This window comes from Capsicum annuum, chromosome 8 (assembly GCF_002878395.1).
Source record: "Capsicum annuum cultivar UCD-10X-F1 chromosome 8, UCD10Xv1.1, whole genome shotgun sequence".
NCBI lineage: Eukaryota > Viridiplantae > Streptophyta > Magnoliopsida > Solanales > Solanaceae > Capsicum > Capsicum annuum.
In genome coordinates this window covers 155680069-155694041 of record NC_061118.1, presented here as the reverse complement: position 1 = coordinate 155694041, position 13973 = coordinate 155680069, and the positions used below count along the sequence as shown (strand labels likewise).

The window sequence follows — 13973 nt, the reverse complement described above, 5'->3', positions numbered from 1 at the left end:
TAATAGGTGTTCTTCACTAGCATACCTGAGTGGTTAGTGTAGTGCCTATTGTTGCTTGTGAGTAGCAACCTTATTTGCTGATTTTTATTTGATTATTTAGCTGTTTATAGCCGTACTCTTTTGCGTGTTGTGTTTTTGTCTCATGTGTTCTTCACTTTCTGCTAGTGTATCCTTTTGAGTGGTGGCTGTTGTGATAGATGGCGGACAAGGGTCATGTCATAGGTTGTGGTTGAGGCGAGGATCGGGTCTAGGTGCGAGTTCGGGGTTAGAAATTGGGTCCTGGAACATAGGGATGCTTCAAGATAAGTCTATAGAGCTGGTGAAGATTCTTAGAAAGAGGAGGGTTAGTATATCGTGTGTCCAGAAAACTAAATGGGTAGGCACTAAGGCGAGAGATGTGGATGGATATAAGTTGTGGTACACGGGTAGCGTGAGACATAGAAATAGGGTAGGTATTTTAGTAGATGAGGATCTTAGGGAGCAGGCGGTGGAGGTTAAAAGAGTTTGTGATAGGTTGATGTCTATTAAGTTGGTCATTGGAGGGTCTTCAGTGAACGTTATTAGTGCCTATGCTTCGCAAGTAGGTTTGGACGAGGAGGAGAATAAGAGTTTTTGAGAGGTTTTGGATGAGGTGGTGAGGGGCATCCCGAGAACTGAGAAGATTTTCATGGTAGGAGATTTCAATGGGCATATTGGGTCGTTGTCAAGAGGGTCTGATGATGTGCATGGTGATTTTGGTTTTAGGCAGAGGAATGAAGGTGAGGCTTCTTTTTTTTGGATTTTTCTAGGGCTTTTGGGTTGTGGATAGCGAATTCGAGCTTTCTGAAGAAGTAGGAGCACCTTATTACTTTTCGCAGTTCAGTGGCCAAGACTCAAATTGAATTTTTTCTCCTTAGAAAGGGGGATAGAGTGCTATGTGAAGACTGTAAATTCATACCTAGCAAAAGTCTTTCGACTCAATATAGGTTGTTGGTGATGAACTTAGTAATCAACAAGGGCAGAAAGAAGAGAAGCGCGAAGGCTCGATCCAGGATTAAGTGGGTTAGCTTGATGTTTGCTAGTGCTTTATAAATAGGGGAAAAGTTGAAGAGAAGAGGGGCTTGGGAGAGTAGAGGAGATATGGATAGTATACGGAAGACGACTGCTAGTTACATTAGGGAGACCGCTAGAGAGGTGTTGGGTGTTTCGAGAAGTCGATTTGGTAAGCATTAAGGAGATTGTTGGTAGAAAGAAAAGGTTAAAAGGAAGGTAGTCTAAGAAGTTCGCTTATGCCAAGTTGGTTGAGAGCAAGGATGAGGAGGAGAGACAAAAGAATAAGGAGGAGTATAAGGTAGCTAGATGAGAGGCTAAGCTGGCGGTTACGGTAGCTAAGACAATAACTTTTGAGAGCATGTATGCGGCTTTAGAGGAGAAAGACGAGGATAAGAGGTTGTATAGGCTTGCTAAAGCTAGAGAGCGGAGGACTCGTAATCTGGACCAAGTGAGGTACATCAAGGGTGGGATGGTACAGTGTTGGTTGAGGATGCTCTCATAAGAAAGAGGCAGCAGTCCTAGGTTTCGTGTTGGGGGATTAGGAAAAGTCTAAGGAGTGTCATAATTATGTTTATTGTAGGCATATTGAGATTGAGGAGGTCAAAGGGATTATTTGCAGGATGTATCGGGGTAGGGCGACGAGGCAAGATGAGATTCCAGTGGATTTTTGGAAGAGCATTAGTGGGGTAGGCTTGGAGTGGTTGACAAGGTTATTTAACATTATTTTTAGGGCGGCAAAGATGCCGGAAGCGTAGAGGTGGAGTACGATGATTACTTTATATAAGAACAAGGGAGACATCCAGAGTTGCAACAACTATAGAGGTATTAAGTTGTTGAGTCATACTATGAAGGTTTGGGAACTGGTGGTAGAGTTGAGACTGCGAAGGATTATGACTATCTCAGAGAATCAGTTCAGTTTCATGTTAGGTCGCTCGACTTCTAAGGCCATTCACCTTGTGAGAAAATTAGTGGAGAAATTATGAGAGGAAGAAGGACTTGCATATGATGTTTATTGATCTTGAGAGGGAATATGACAAGTGTCCAGGGAGATTCTGTGGAGGTGCTTGGAGTTTAGTAGGGTGCCTGTGGCGTATGTTAAGTCGATTCAGGACATGTATGATGACGCGAAGATTCATGTGAGGACGATATATGGAGATTCGGAGCCCTTTTCGGTTTTGATAGGTTTGTATCAGGGATCGACTCTTAGCCATTTTTTATTTGCGTTAGTGATGGATGTATTGATGCGGCATATTCAGGGAGGGGTGCCTTGGTGTATGTTCTTTGCAAATGATGTGGTTTTGATTGACGAGACTCGAAAAAGAGTTAATGATAAGTTGGAAACTTGAAGATAGACCCTTGAGTCTAAAGGTTTTCGATTGAGCAGGACCGAGATGGAGTACTTGGAGTGTAGGTTTAATGTTGTGTCGCAGGAGACTGATGTGGTTATGAAGCTGGATTCTCAGACCATTCTGAAGAGGAAAAGTGTCAAGTATCTGGGGTCTATAATTCAGGGCGGTGGTGAGATTGACGAGGATGTCACGCATCGTATTGGGGCAGGGTGGTTGAAATGAAGGCTTGCTTCGGGAGTTTTGTGTGATAATAAGGTGCTCCCAAAGCTTAATAGTAAGTTTTACAGAGTGGCAGTCCGATTGGCTATGTTGTATAGAGCGGAGTGTTGGTCAGTTAAGAAATCCCATGTCCAAAAGTTAAAGGTGGCAGAGATGAGGATATTACGGTGGATGTGTGGTCAGACTAGGAAGGATAGGGTGAGGAATGAGATTATTCAGGAAAAAGTGGGAGTGGCTTTGGTGGAGGACAAGATGCGAGAACAGAGGTTACGTTGGTTTGGGCACGTGATTAGGAGGGGTGCTGATGCGCCAGTGCGGGGGAGAGGTAGGCCGAAGAAATATTAGAGGAAGGTGATTAGACATAATATGAAGCAGTTACAGCTTACGGAGGACATGACCCTTGATAGAAAGGGATGGAGGATGCAGATTAGGGTAGAGGGATAGGGGGTGAGAGGGTGTTGGGTATTTTGTATGTGTGTTTGAAGTTTCTTAGTAGTAGGTGTTGAGTGCTGTCTATGGTTCCAGATATATAGTTTTAGTATTATCTTGTGGCTAGCGTTGTTAGTATATTTCGCATACTGTACGAGTTTATATTACATTTATGTATTGTGTTTGTTATATTGTCATTGATTCTAAGTCGGGGTCTATGGAAAACAGCCTCTCTACTTCACTTGAGGGACTGAGTACACTCTACCTTCTCTAGACCCCACTATATGAGAATACACTAGATATGTTGTTATTATTGTTATTGTTTGTAGCTTTGAAACTTAGTCAAATTAACTCACGAAAAATAAAGGGACCAAATAAAAAAAATGGAGGAAGTAATTTAATTGTTGAATCAGAGTAATGTTGAAATTTTCTTTGATTTTTATCCTTTATTTGAATTTTTTATGTGATGGATTAATAAACTTAATTGTTCCTATTTAATTAATAAATATTTTGAATTATTTTCTTAAAAATTGTTATTATGATCAATATTTTGAATTTTTAAAAGTATTTTGACAATAATTAATAAAGTTAAAATTGAATGTAATATTTAATTTATGTCTCAATTTTTATTTTTAATTAGTGTACATAACCTTAATAATTCACTTGTTATGGAATAGAAGTAGTAGTACTAACCAACATGAGTTGTGGTGCAGTGGATGAGGCTGCTCCATCCTTAACCAGTGGTCGAGGGTTCGACCTTGGATAAGGAGAAAACTTTGTTGGAGTGCTGCCACCTTAATGGCCCTGCAACGCGCGATCCGAATTAGTTGGGACTCCAATGTGGATACCGAACATCGGATGAGAAAATTAAAAAAAAAGTAGTAGTAGTACTAGTTTAAATATGTTATTGAAATCATTAATTAACTCAATACTAAAAATTACATAAATACACAAAATACTATGTATATATCAATTATGTTATATATATATTAATAAAAAAATAAAGTAAAATAATTAAAAAAATAGGAAAGAGTGTAATTACGCATTGATATTTTTGTATTTATACGTAAAGCTAGATTCGGTTCGAACTCACGTGAAGCAAACAAGGAAACATCGGAGCAATTGCAGTTTTAGGACAAATCTACATTTGTCCCCTTTCGTACTTACCCTTCTAATAATATAGTGTAATAATATTAACGGCCATCTTCCATGGCAGTTGATAAGTCAACTATTGATATCTCCAACAACTTACTAAACAATCTCTTCCCTCTTCTCAAATACTCCACCAGATGGAGCAATCTTTGCTCCTCACACTCTTGTTACTATCTACCACTGCGTTTCTTGGGTCTACCCGGATCCGATTGGTCGCTGCCCATCAAGAATCAGGCAACTGGCATTGTGAAACCGACGAGGAATCCCGAGTTTCTGCGGAGTACAGGCCTGGATTGGTGACTCTGGATGGACACGCTGATGATTGGGAGAATATTGAGGGGTTTGAGTTTTCTTTACTGCCTGCTCTTGACCCAGATCATGACCATGAATATAAAGGAGGAAAGATGACTGTTAAGGTGTTAATTGGATTCTTGTTCTTACATGGGTTTCTTTTTTTGATTTTGTGTTGCTTAATGGAGTTTGTTTGATTTTTGTGGTTATTTAGGCTTTGCACGATGGGAAAGATGTATACTTTTTGATGCAAGTAGATGGAGAATATGTCTACAACAAAGGGTGAGTAAATACTCTCAAAATTTGTTAGATTTTAATTACTGAGCAGTGCCCTTCTTGTGCTGGAGATATTCAAGTTTTAGGGAATCTTGTTTCTTGGTTAGTTGATAATTGATTATTCATCACATGGTTTCTCTAAATGATCATTCATATCTTAGTATTTGGTTATATATTGCTGCCATCTCACAACAAATTGCTTTAGATGGTGAAAACTTGATGCTCATGGTTTTTTAGCACTCTGTGATTTCCTGTCTTTCCATGTTGGTGAATCGATGGATTGCTACTTCTTGGCTTTGGCAGAATTTTGCCCCAACAGATTCTTTTCATGAAAGACACTTCAAGAAAAACTTCCTTGTTATGGACCTTACTCAACCCCAAAAGCTAGCCCAAGATTAGAGTACAAATTCTCCTTATCCCACCCATGTGAAACTCAACGTTTACAAATTGGTTTCTTGTATTGAGAGGGTGACAACAAGAATATAAATATCCTGTTCCTGATATCTTACATTTATTCTGGGGGTAAGTGTAATAGACAATCATTTCCTGCAAATAGAGGCTTTTGCAATGCACGTTATGAATTTTATGGATCTTTTGTTTCAAAGGTTACAGCTTTAGTAGTGCGGTAGTAACCTATTATTGGAAGTCTGAGATAGATAAAGGAACAACGTCTTTAGATTCTTTTGCTGTACACCTATCACAATTTCCAAGGTGCAACTATCGGTGGTTCAGTTGAAAGTGACATCTCTTGTATCCCCTCATATTTAGGAACATTTAAGTAGGAGTGCGGAGGAAGACATCTACTTCAATTCATCTCAAAGACTAGTTTTTCATGGGAAGACCAAGAAAAAAACAGAGTCTTGCTAATAAAGCAAAAATAAAAATAATATAGTTCTACTATAAGACTCGATAGTTCAAGGGTAAACTCCATAACTAGAAGAACTTGAATGATTTTGATACATCTTGGCTTGCTCTATATATATAGGAAAAAAGATGTACTCATAATTCTTTTTGTTCAACAAACTCCTTAAAAGTAAATTAAACAAAATGAACTTGTAAATCAATTGTTTAATGTCTTTTGTCTTGAGCCGGGGGTCTATCGGAAATAGCCTCTCTACCTCCCTAGAGGTAGTGGTATGGACTGCGTACATTCTACCCTCCCCAGACCCCACTATGTGGTAATATACTGGGTTTGTTGTTGTTGTTGTTGTTGTTGTTGAACTTGTAAATCAATTAGGAAATAGATAAATGAACATTGTCAAACTAATTAGGAATAAGATCAAGTTATATTTCCATCAGTATGGCAATAGAAATGATATTGCATGGACAGGATGCCTCCCTCCTCCTCTCCCTATTCATGCATCATAAAGATGTCGTATGATCCGCCCCTTACTCCCTCCTTCACCTCTATTACAGTGTCCTACAGTAGTTGATGGAATAGGTTGTTGTCTCCTTATACGGTCTTAGACAATCCTCACCTCATGAGCTATAACTTTTGGAGTTGAGTTATGCCCCAAGTCCATTGTTGTATTCTTTCTTTTCCATGTAACTCCTTGGCATGAATTGAAGTACTGAAAATATCCTCTGTGCTGTCTCCGAAAAAATGCAGGATCTGTCAGGTTTATATCGTTTTCTACGTAAATTTGTGAAAGATCATGATTTTGAGGGTTATGCAATACATGTAAGGAGTTGATTGCAAGGATGTCCACCCTTCCCTAGTCGTGATGGGGAAAAATGGGAAGTCGGATTGGGGAGTTGGAGATGAACTTTTAAAATAATAAAAAAAGAAAAGAAAGTACACTGGATTGAGCTTAAGTGCCTCAATACTTTAGAGGGGAAGATTTTCTTGGGTCCATTGTAGTTAACATGAACTAAAACAAGTGGAAAAAGACTAGTGTATTAGCATGAGGTATTTTTTAGGATAAAAACAAGTGAACAAGATGAGAGAGCCAAGGAATATTACTGATGTGATAAGCTAAGCAGGGAAGTCAAGCTTGTTTCTTACTTCGGTGATACTAGAAAGCACCATATATTGGTTGCGTGAGGAATAATTCTCCATGCAATCCTGCCACTGTCACTCTTCCCTTTGCCCTGCCAGTTCCTCAGCAGTCCCCTGGCAGTGCTTGACATTCACCGAAATAAATTCAAGGTATCATTCAAGTGGTATTTAGTGAATAGACTAAAGAGCATTTGACTGGAATTTGGTATAGAATTCTGAGTAATATTTGTACCATGCAACAAAATCAAATTTCCTGAGAACTGTGTTCCGAAGTGGAAGATTGTAAGATGAGGTGATGTGTGGAAAATGGACGCTTTATTAACTTCTAAATTTATTTTGACTAATATTAACTTACAGAGCCTACCGATCTAGGTCTACTATACTACCTTTCGAGGGCAGGGTGGGGGGGAACATTATGACTACTCTTAACATTGTTGAAGAACCTTCCATCACGTTCAGTCAACAATTACTGCAAGCATGTGCTTAGCAGATCATTTCTATCTGTGCTGGTATATTTTTAGTACATAAACCTTGTCACAAATGATGTTATTGGCATTGCTATATATAGAGTTGAAGGAGGTAGAATAAAGACTATTTGTATGTTTTGTGCAACAGGGAGAAGTGTTGCATCGTCTTTTACTCTTTTTCTCCTTTTGGTATTTGTAATATCATTTGTTGGTCCGACCACTTTCTGCTCATGCATTTTCTCGTTAAGTCATTCTGTACTCCTGCCCAATCATGTTGAAGTCATTACTCATGGGTACCATCTTCTGTAACTATTTTTATGAAATATGATGGTCACTTATTCGATCTTTTGATTTGTCACAAGTGCAAGAGATGGTTTTAGTATCAGAACTCTCACTTACTGGATTACTTCATTATCCAAAAAGAACCACTGGAAAATTGAAGTCTGAGGGCATGTTGGGATTTTTAATTTTCTTACTTCTGACATTAGTTATGGTTTTCATAGTGTCAGAATCTCTTGGGGCATCAAAAAGATCTTTTACTCGGAATTTTGTAGCCCTTCCCCTTAGTAGGAAATTTATAGATATAGAAATAAATTAATGACAAACTTCTTCCCTATTTAACATGGACCATTCAACTTGCCCAACCACCCATTCCGATCTTACTGGACTTGGGTGTGGGGTGTCGGTATGGTCTGCATACGACCGGATTTGGTTAGTTCACCTGAGATGTATGGACTACAAATATGGCTGAGAACCATAGGTTGACTAGGTTTTCAGTTTCAGTTTTGAGGTTTGTACACATACCAGACGTAATATGCATCTATTAGCTGTATTCCTGAATCATGAGATCTATGCGACAATGAATCCTACTTATCTAAATAAAGTGATGATCAATCCAACTTCTAACTCTGCATGTATTATCTAAAAAAAAGTGATGATAAATCTAACTTCGAACTCTGCATGTAGACCTCTTCTAGATCTCGTAGACTCATGTTTGAATTTTCTCTTCTATTTTTGGCGGTTCTGTTTAGTTCATACTTGTATAGTGACATATTACATATGTACAAGAGGCGTTCATGGTTTGGTACAAACCAAACCGAACCGCGAACCAAACCAAATTGATTAAAAAATCCGACAATATTTGGTTTGGTTTTGGTTTTACTAAAAATAACCGAATAAATAACCAAACCGAACCAATAAATTATATACATAAATTTTAAAATTATTTGAATATATGATATTTGTTTTTCATAAATAATTATAATATTATATTATCTTTTGGTCATTAATTTGATTTTAGTCTACTTCTTTCACATGCATGACAACACTTTTAAGTTTCATTCCTTAAAAAATATGCCCAAATCCAACACTCTAAATCTAATTGTGTATATGTGGTGTGGTATATTACCGATTTTTAATTTTTTTTGCTAAGACATCCATCTAATCTTTAATGCCTTGCCCCTTTGATTTTTGTAGGATTAACCATTCTATTTAAAGTCATATCTTAATTTTGTGGATGTTGGACATGTGATGTTTAGTAACTTCAATAGTTATGCAACTTAAACATGCTAAAACATCATAATAGTATTAAAAAATACTAGAAGATTCATATACATTCATCTTGTGATTGTAAATAGAAATTCATTGATTTCTAGTGTTCAATTGAAAACGTTATCTCATGTTTCCGTTATTTTACCATTATCAATTTATCATCAGCTAGTTAGAAACCCAAAAACTGTACCAAACCGAATCAAAACTGATAATTACCAAACCAAATCAAAATCGATAATTACCAAACCAATGGTTTTTATTTTATTTGGTTTGGTTTGGTTTTAGAAATTTAAAAACCAATTAAGTTGGTTTGGTTTTGGTTTTAATCAAAAATCGATCCAAATCGAACCATGAACACCCCTATGTACAATACTCATTCTAAGTTTGTAAATAGACTCATGTGCACCCTCAATACGAATATTTCTCCTAATCAGTTTAAGCTCGGCTACTTCTTTCCTTGCTCAAGTCATCCTAATTATGATGTTAAATGAACCTTTCCTTACACCTTTTGACAATCATTTTAGAAGTACCTTCACCCAACTCAAATATTGCAGACCCTTCTAAGTACTTTCTTTCCTTAACTCTAATCAAACCTGGTCATCCACGTCTTAAACGATGTGCACACACATATATAATGTACATGTATATACTTTTGATTCTTAAGGGGGACGATTTTGTTTTTTAATTGAATATCTCTCTTGAAGGGGAGCCTTGGAGTAACTGGTAAAGTTGCTGCCATGTGACCAGGAGGTCACGGGTTCAAACCTTGGAAACAGCCTCTGGCAGAAATGCAAGGTAAGCTGCGTACGATTCACCCTTGTGGTGGGGCCCTTCCCCGGACACCGCGCATAGCGGTAGCTTTAGTGCACCGGGCTGTCCTTTTAATTGAATATCTCTCTCTTTGTGGGATGAAGTTCATGAAGTTTGGCCAAGGTAATTGAGACTTGTAAAACTGCGTAAAGAAGTGTCTGCATTGTATCTACATAGGAATAATGGATATTCTATCTTGGTTTGATGCTTTAATACTGAATTTGTACAACATACAATAGAAGTTCTGACATGCAATGCCTGGAAAATACACGTTAGTTCCCTACATAAGTTATTTGACCAAAAGATATAAGCCTTTAAATTCTTCCTCTCTATTAAACTGAGGTCTCATATATGCACTTGAAACTGCTGTCTTGTTTCATCACAAGTTACGGTATATTACATGCTTTGGTAACTGACTTTATTTTGAGATTGTTAATTCTGTATGTTTTATGTCTGAGTTACTTCATATTTTCTGTATGGTACTTGTACAACAGATATAACATGTTATCAACTTAATTGTGTTATATTGTTTATTTCATGCCACTATATTTAGGAGTTATTTTTTATGATGCAGAAATGACAAGAATTGCCCATCTGTAGCACTTATGTTTCAAGTTGGTGAGAGTGCCACATATCATAGTGTAAGTTGTGCTCATTCATTTACGAGTTATTTTGACTGCAGTAAATACAGCTTTCTTGTATTTCTGTTTGGTATCTTTTATTGCCTAAAGTGTGAATTAACTTGTCGGAATAGATGGGTGGGTGTAAGCAATCACCTGATGCATGCAACAAAAAAACTTGTCGTGGGCACGAAGTCGATATCATGCACTTCTCTATTGGAAATGCTATTCCTGGCAGATTGTATGGTGGAAACCCAGTCGACAACAGAGATGGTAATGGGGGAGACAGGTAAATTTGGATATACTGTGTCTTGTTTCACCAACACTTGCAATATTCTCCAACTTATCTTTACTATGTTCGCATGGTCAACAGATTTGGTCATCTAGTCGATTTATATGCTTGGAGCCCACACTGTATGAATCTGGACGGGGTTAGTCCTAAAGGTAAGAATGTCATTGGAGTTATTGACTTATTGGCACTTTAAGGAAAATTACATTTTCATGAATTAAAGATATGCATGTAACTTGAACAATAGATAAAACTATCAGATAGAATTTCTGATGGAAGATCTGGTTGCTACCATGGTAGAATATAATGTAATGTCATATGGATAGGCATCATCAGGTCTAAAGCCAGTTTGAAGGAAGAGAAACCCTTGTATTCGTCTTAGTCCCTGTTTGTGGACTCTGAAGTGGTCACTTAAGAAAGAGGACTTTAATGCTAACAAATTTGGCATCAGTGTCTTCTTCAACTATGATATGCATGCAATTCATTCTTGTGATTTTGGCAAATCTTGTTTGTGCTAAATGCTATTAGCAGGACACACGACATTCTTGACCTGCGACTGGTGACTCGAGTCTGTTAGTACTTACCCTTATTTTTTATTCGTAGAAAATGATACTTCTGCCCAGAATGACTGGAGGGGTGCATGGTGGCATAGCAGTTTCACAACCCATTCAGGTAACATCTCTCACCCAGGTCAAATCAGCGTGGGTTTCTTCAGTGCTCCTTTTTTGATGTTGCTGTAAAGTCGGCTCTTCTTCTGGCCTCTTCATTTCTCAAATGAACTTGTGTTGACAGGTTATTCAGAGGAAGACAGTCCTTATTCAACAAAGGGTCAGAAGGGAACATTCTATTTTGAATTTTCTAGGGCCCTGAGAACCATGGATCGTCTTCAGCAGGTAATCTATCATACTGATGTCTTTTGTCTCTTTGAGGCTTACGTTATTGATTGTCTTAATGAAATTTGGTCATAAATTAGAAACCTCAACATTTAATATAAACACCCAAAAGATTCCACATCCAAAGGCGGACACACATGTATGTAAACATCGTCAGTGAGACGCAAAAGGACATAAAAAGATCAATTCCACATCGTCAATAGTCACTAATCAAAACATTGTTGGCATGCTGCTTCATGCTTCCCCCCACTGCACTTCATTAGTATTTTTTCAAAAAAATATACGTCATCTCCAAAGGTCATTACCCTTTGGTTTTGGGGGCGTGGGGGTGGGGGTTAGGCTTAGACCCCTACCATATCTATAATTGAACAATCAATTACAAAGTGAGGGGGACATGGACCTTACCTCTTTAAGCAAAAAAAGATTGAATACACAATCTTTAACAGGAAGAAGTATAAGCCTACACAAGTTCTCTTCCCTATAATCTAACTAAAAGATTAACTTACAAAGAAGTTAGCTTTGTCATATCTAATCCTAATACTAGGTAATTGACTTTTATCAAGTTGAAATGGCCCCTTCACTTGCTTAGGAAATTGTTGAAAGAATGGTAGAAGGTATCATTTCCATTTGATGCAGCAAGTTTGGCAAAAAAAATTGCTACCTGATTTGTTTCTCTATAGCAATGATGAACTTGGATTTGATTGCCAATAATGTTGTGGATAATATCTGAGATAATTCCATTGAATTTGAGATTGGAGGTATTCTGGCTCTTAAGCATGTCAGTTATAATCATAGAATCTAGCTCTAGATCAAGATTGGTGATGTTGTTGTTTATGCACCACTCCCCACCCCATATCTTGCAGCCATGGCTTCAGCATGGTTGTTATTGGGACACGGACAGGAACAGAAAATGCCATAACCAGATTACCACAATGATCCCTCACCACTCCTCCCATTCCTGCTCTGTTGTTATTTCCCATATAGCTCCCACCTCCTGTCCATGTTGAGTTTGAATCTCCCCTCTATAGGTTTGATCCAGTGCACTTGTTTCCATGTCACAGTGGGTCTTAGTCTTTCCATTGTTTCACAAAATTGTGGCCAGTTACCAGTGATTTTACAAGTTGTAAATGCAGTATTCAAAGCAGCAGTGTTCCAGTATATTCGGCGCTCCATTTTCCTCGTGTAGAACCTCCTCTGATCCCCATATTTGCATGTCCAATTTTTTCATATTTCCCAATTGATACAAATATGCAAAATAAGCTTATGCACATTGTTGTAATCTTTCACATTCCTCCAGTTCCTCGTGACTCTATTAAGTGACCAGTATTGACGAGTAATCCCAAGTGGTGCTCCAAAAATTTCCAAATATGCTTTGCTGCATCTCCCTCAATAAATACATGCCCATTGACAGGGTTAGCACAACAAAAGCAAGTAGAAACTCTATTAATGCTACCAAAATTATTACTAACATCATTAAAATGAAGCTATCTGAAGAGTATATTTTAAAAGGCTGCATTTATTAAGTTTGCTATCGGGGTGTAGGATGTGCAATTCACCATCGGTCAGACAAGCAAGTTTTCAGCTGCACTTTGGTATCCGGAGGATGGAAATCCATGGCACGGATCAGGACATTATACGATTGGCTGTGATTGGATACCTCTAGATGTTCCTCCAGGTTCATCGGCAGGCATCAAAGTGGTATCAAGAAGCTCTTGGGATGTTGCCAATGGTTTTGCTTTTCTGTTATCTGTTGTTTCATTTGGTGTATCCCTTTTTGTTGCTTATTGGGTTCATAAGAAAAATGCCATCTCTTTTCAACCCATTGATCTTTAGATTCTTTGTTTTGAGTGCTTCTTCCCCCATGTATTCCTTTTTTTTTTCTTCTCCTCATAATACACATTTTTAGGATTGTCTTTACCTTTTTTATTTGTATGTAGAGGGATGGTCATGGGATATTCTTTTGTAATAAGTGCAATTTAAACTTTAGAGAAGATGATTACACGTTTTAATAATATATGTGATATGTGATCTCATAGTTGGACTCATCCTAATTTTTGGTTTACCTGATATTGGCCTCTTATAATATGTTGTCCAAACTTCAGTCGGTGACATGTGGAATGGTGTCGAATTCTCCTTCCGCAATTAGATGTGGAAGACTTATCTCCTTGTATGATCTTAGACAAATTTCACCTCATGAGCTATATTTTAAGTTAAATTGGACCATATATTTATTCCCACACAAGAATCAATTTTATTTCATTTTATGTTTAATTAGTAAGCATAACCTTTTAATAAGAATTTCATTACTGTTGTACTTATTGTTAACATGTTCATAATTACGGCACTTATTGTTTTGATTCATCAATATGTGTAGGGTCAAACTAATTAAATTCATAGTTACTCCGAAAGAATTGAAATAGAAATTGTCAATATATTAATACAATGACTATAACTACGTCTAAATCATAAATTACTAGAACAAGACAACTAACGTGACTTCAATATCCATTTGTTCAAAAATAGGGATTAAAAATGGTATGAATAATTAAAGCGGACTTAAAATGCTTGATTTACTTTTATTAGATGTGGAGGAACT

General features: G+C 37.5%; 1 protein-coding gene across 1 annotated transcript; it reads left to right on the top strand.

The window, feature by feature from the left end:
• The first annotated feature begins 4116 nt into the window (after positions 1-4116).
• On the top strand, positions 4117-13410 carry LOC107839712. Its single transcript, XM_016683320.2, has 8 exons — positions 4117-4597; positions 4687-4754; positions 10150-10216; positions 10330-10484; positions 10569-10639; positions 11088-11156; positions 11277-11377; positions 12920-13410. The coding sequence occupies exons 1-8, from the start codon at positions 4319-4321 to the stop codon at positions 13208-13210; spliced, it is 1101 nt and encodes a 366-aa protein (XP_016538806.1). The 5' UTR covers positions 4117-4318; the 3' UTR covers positions 13211-13410.
• Positions 13411-13973: the final 563 nt, after the last annotated feature.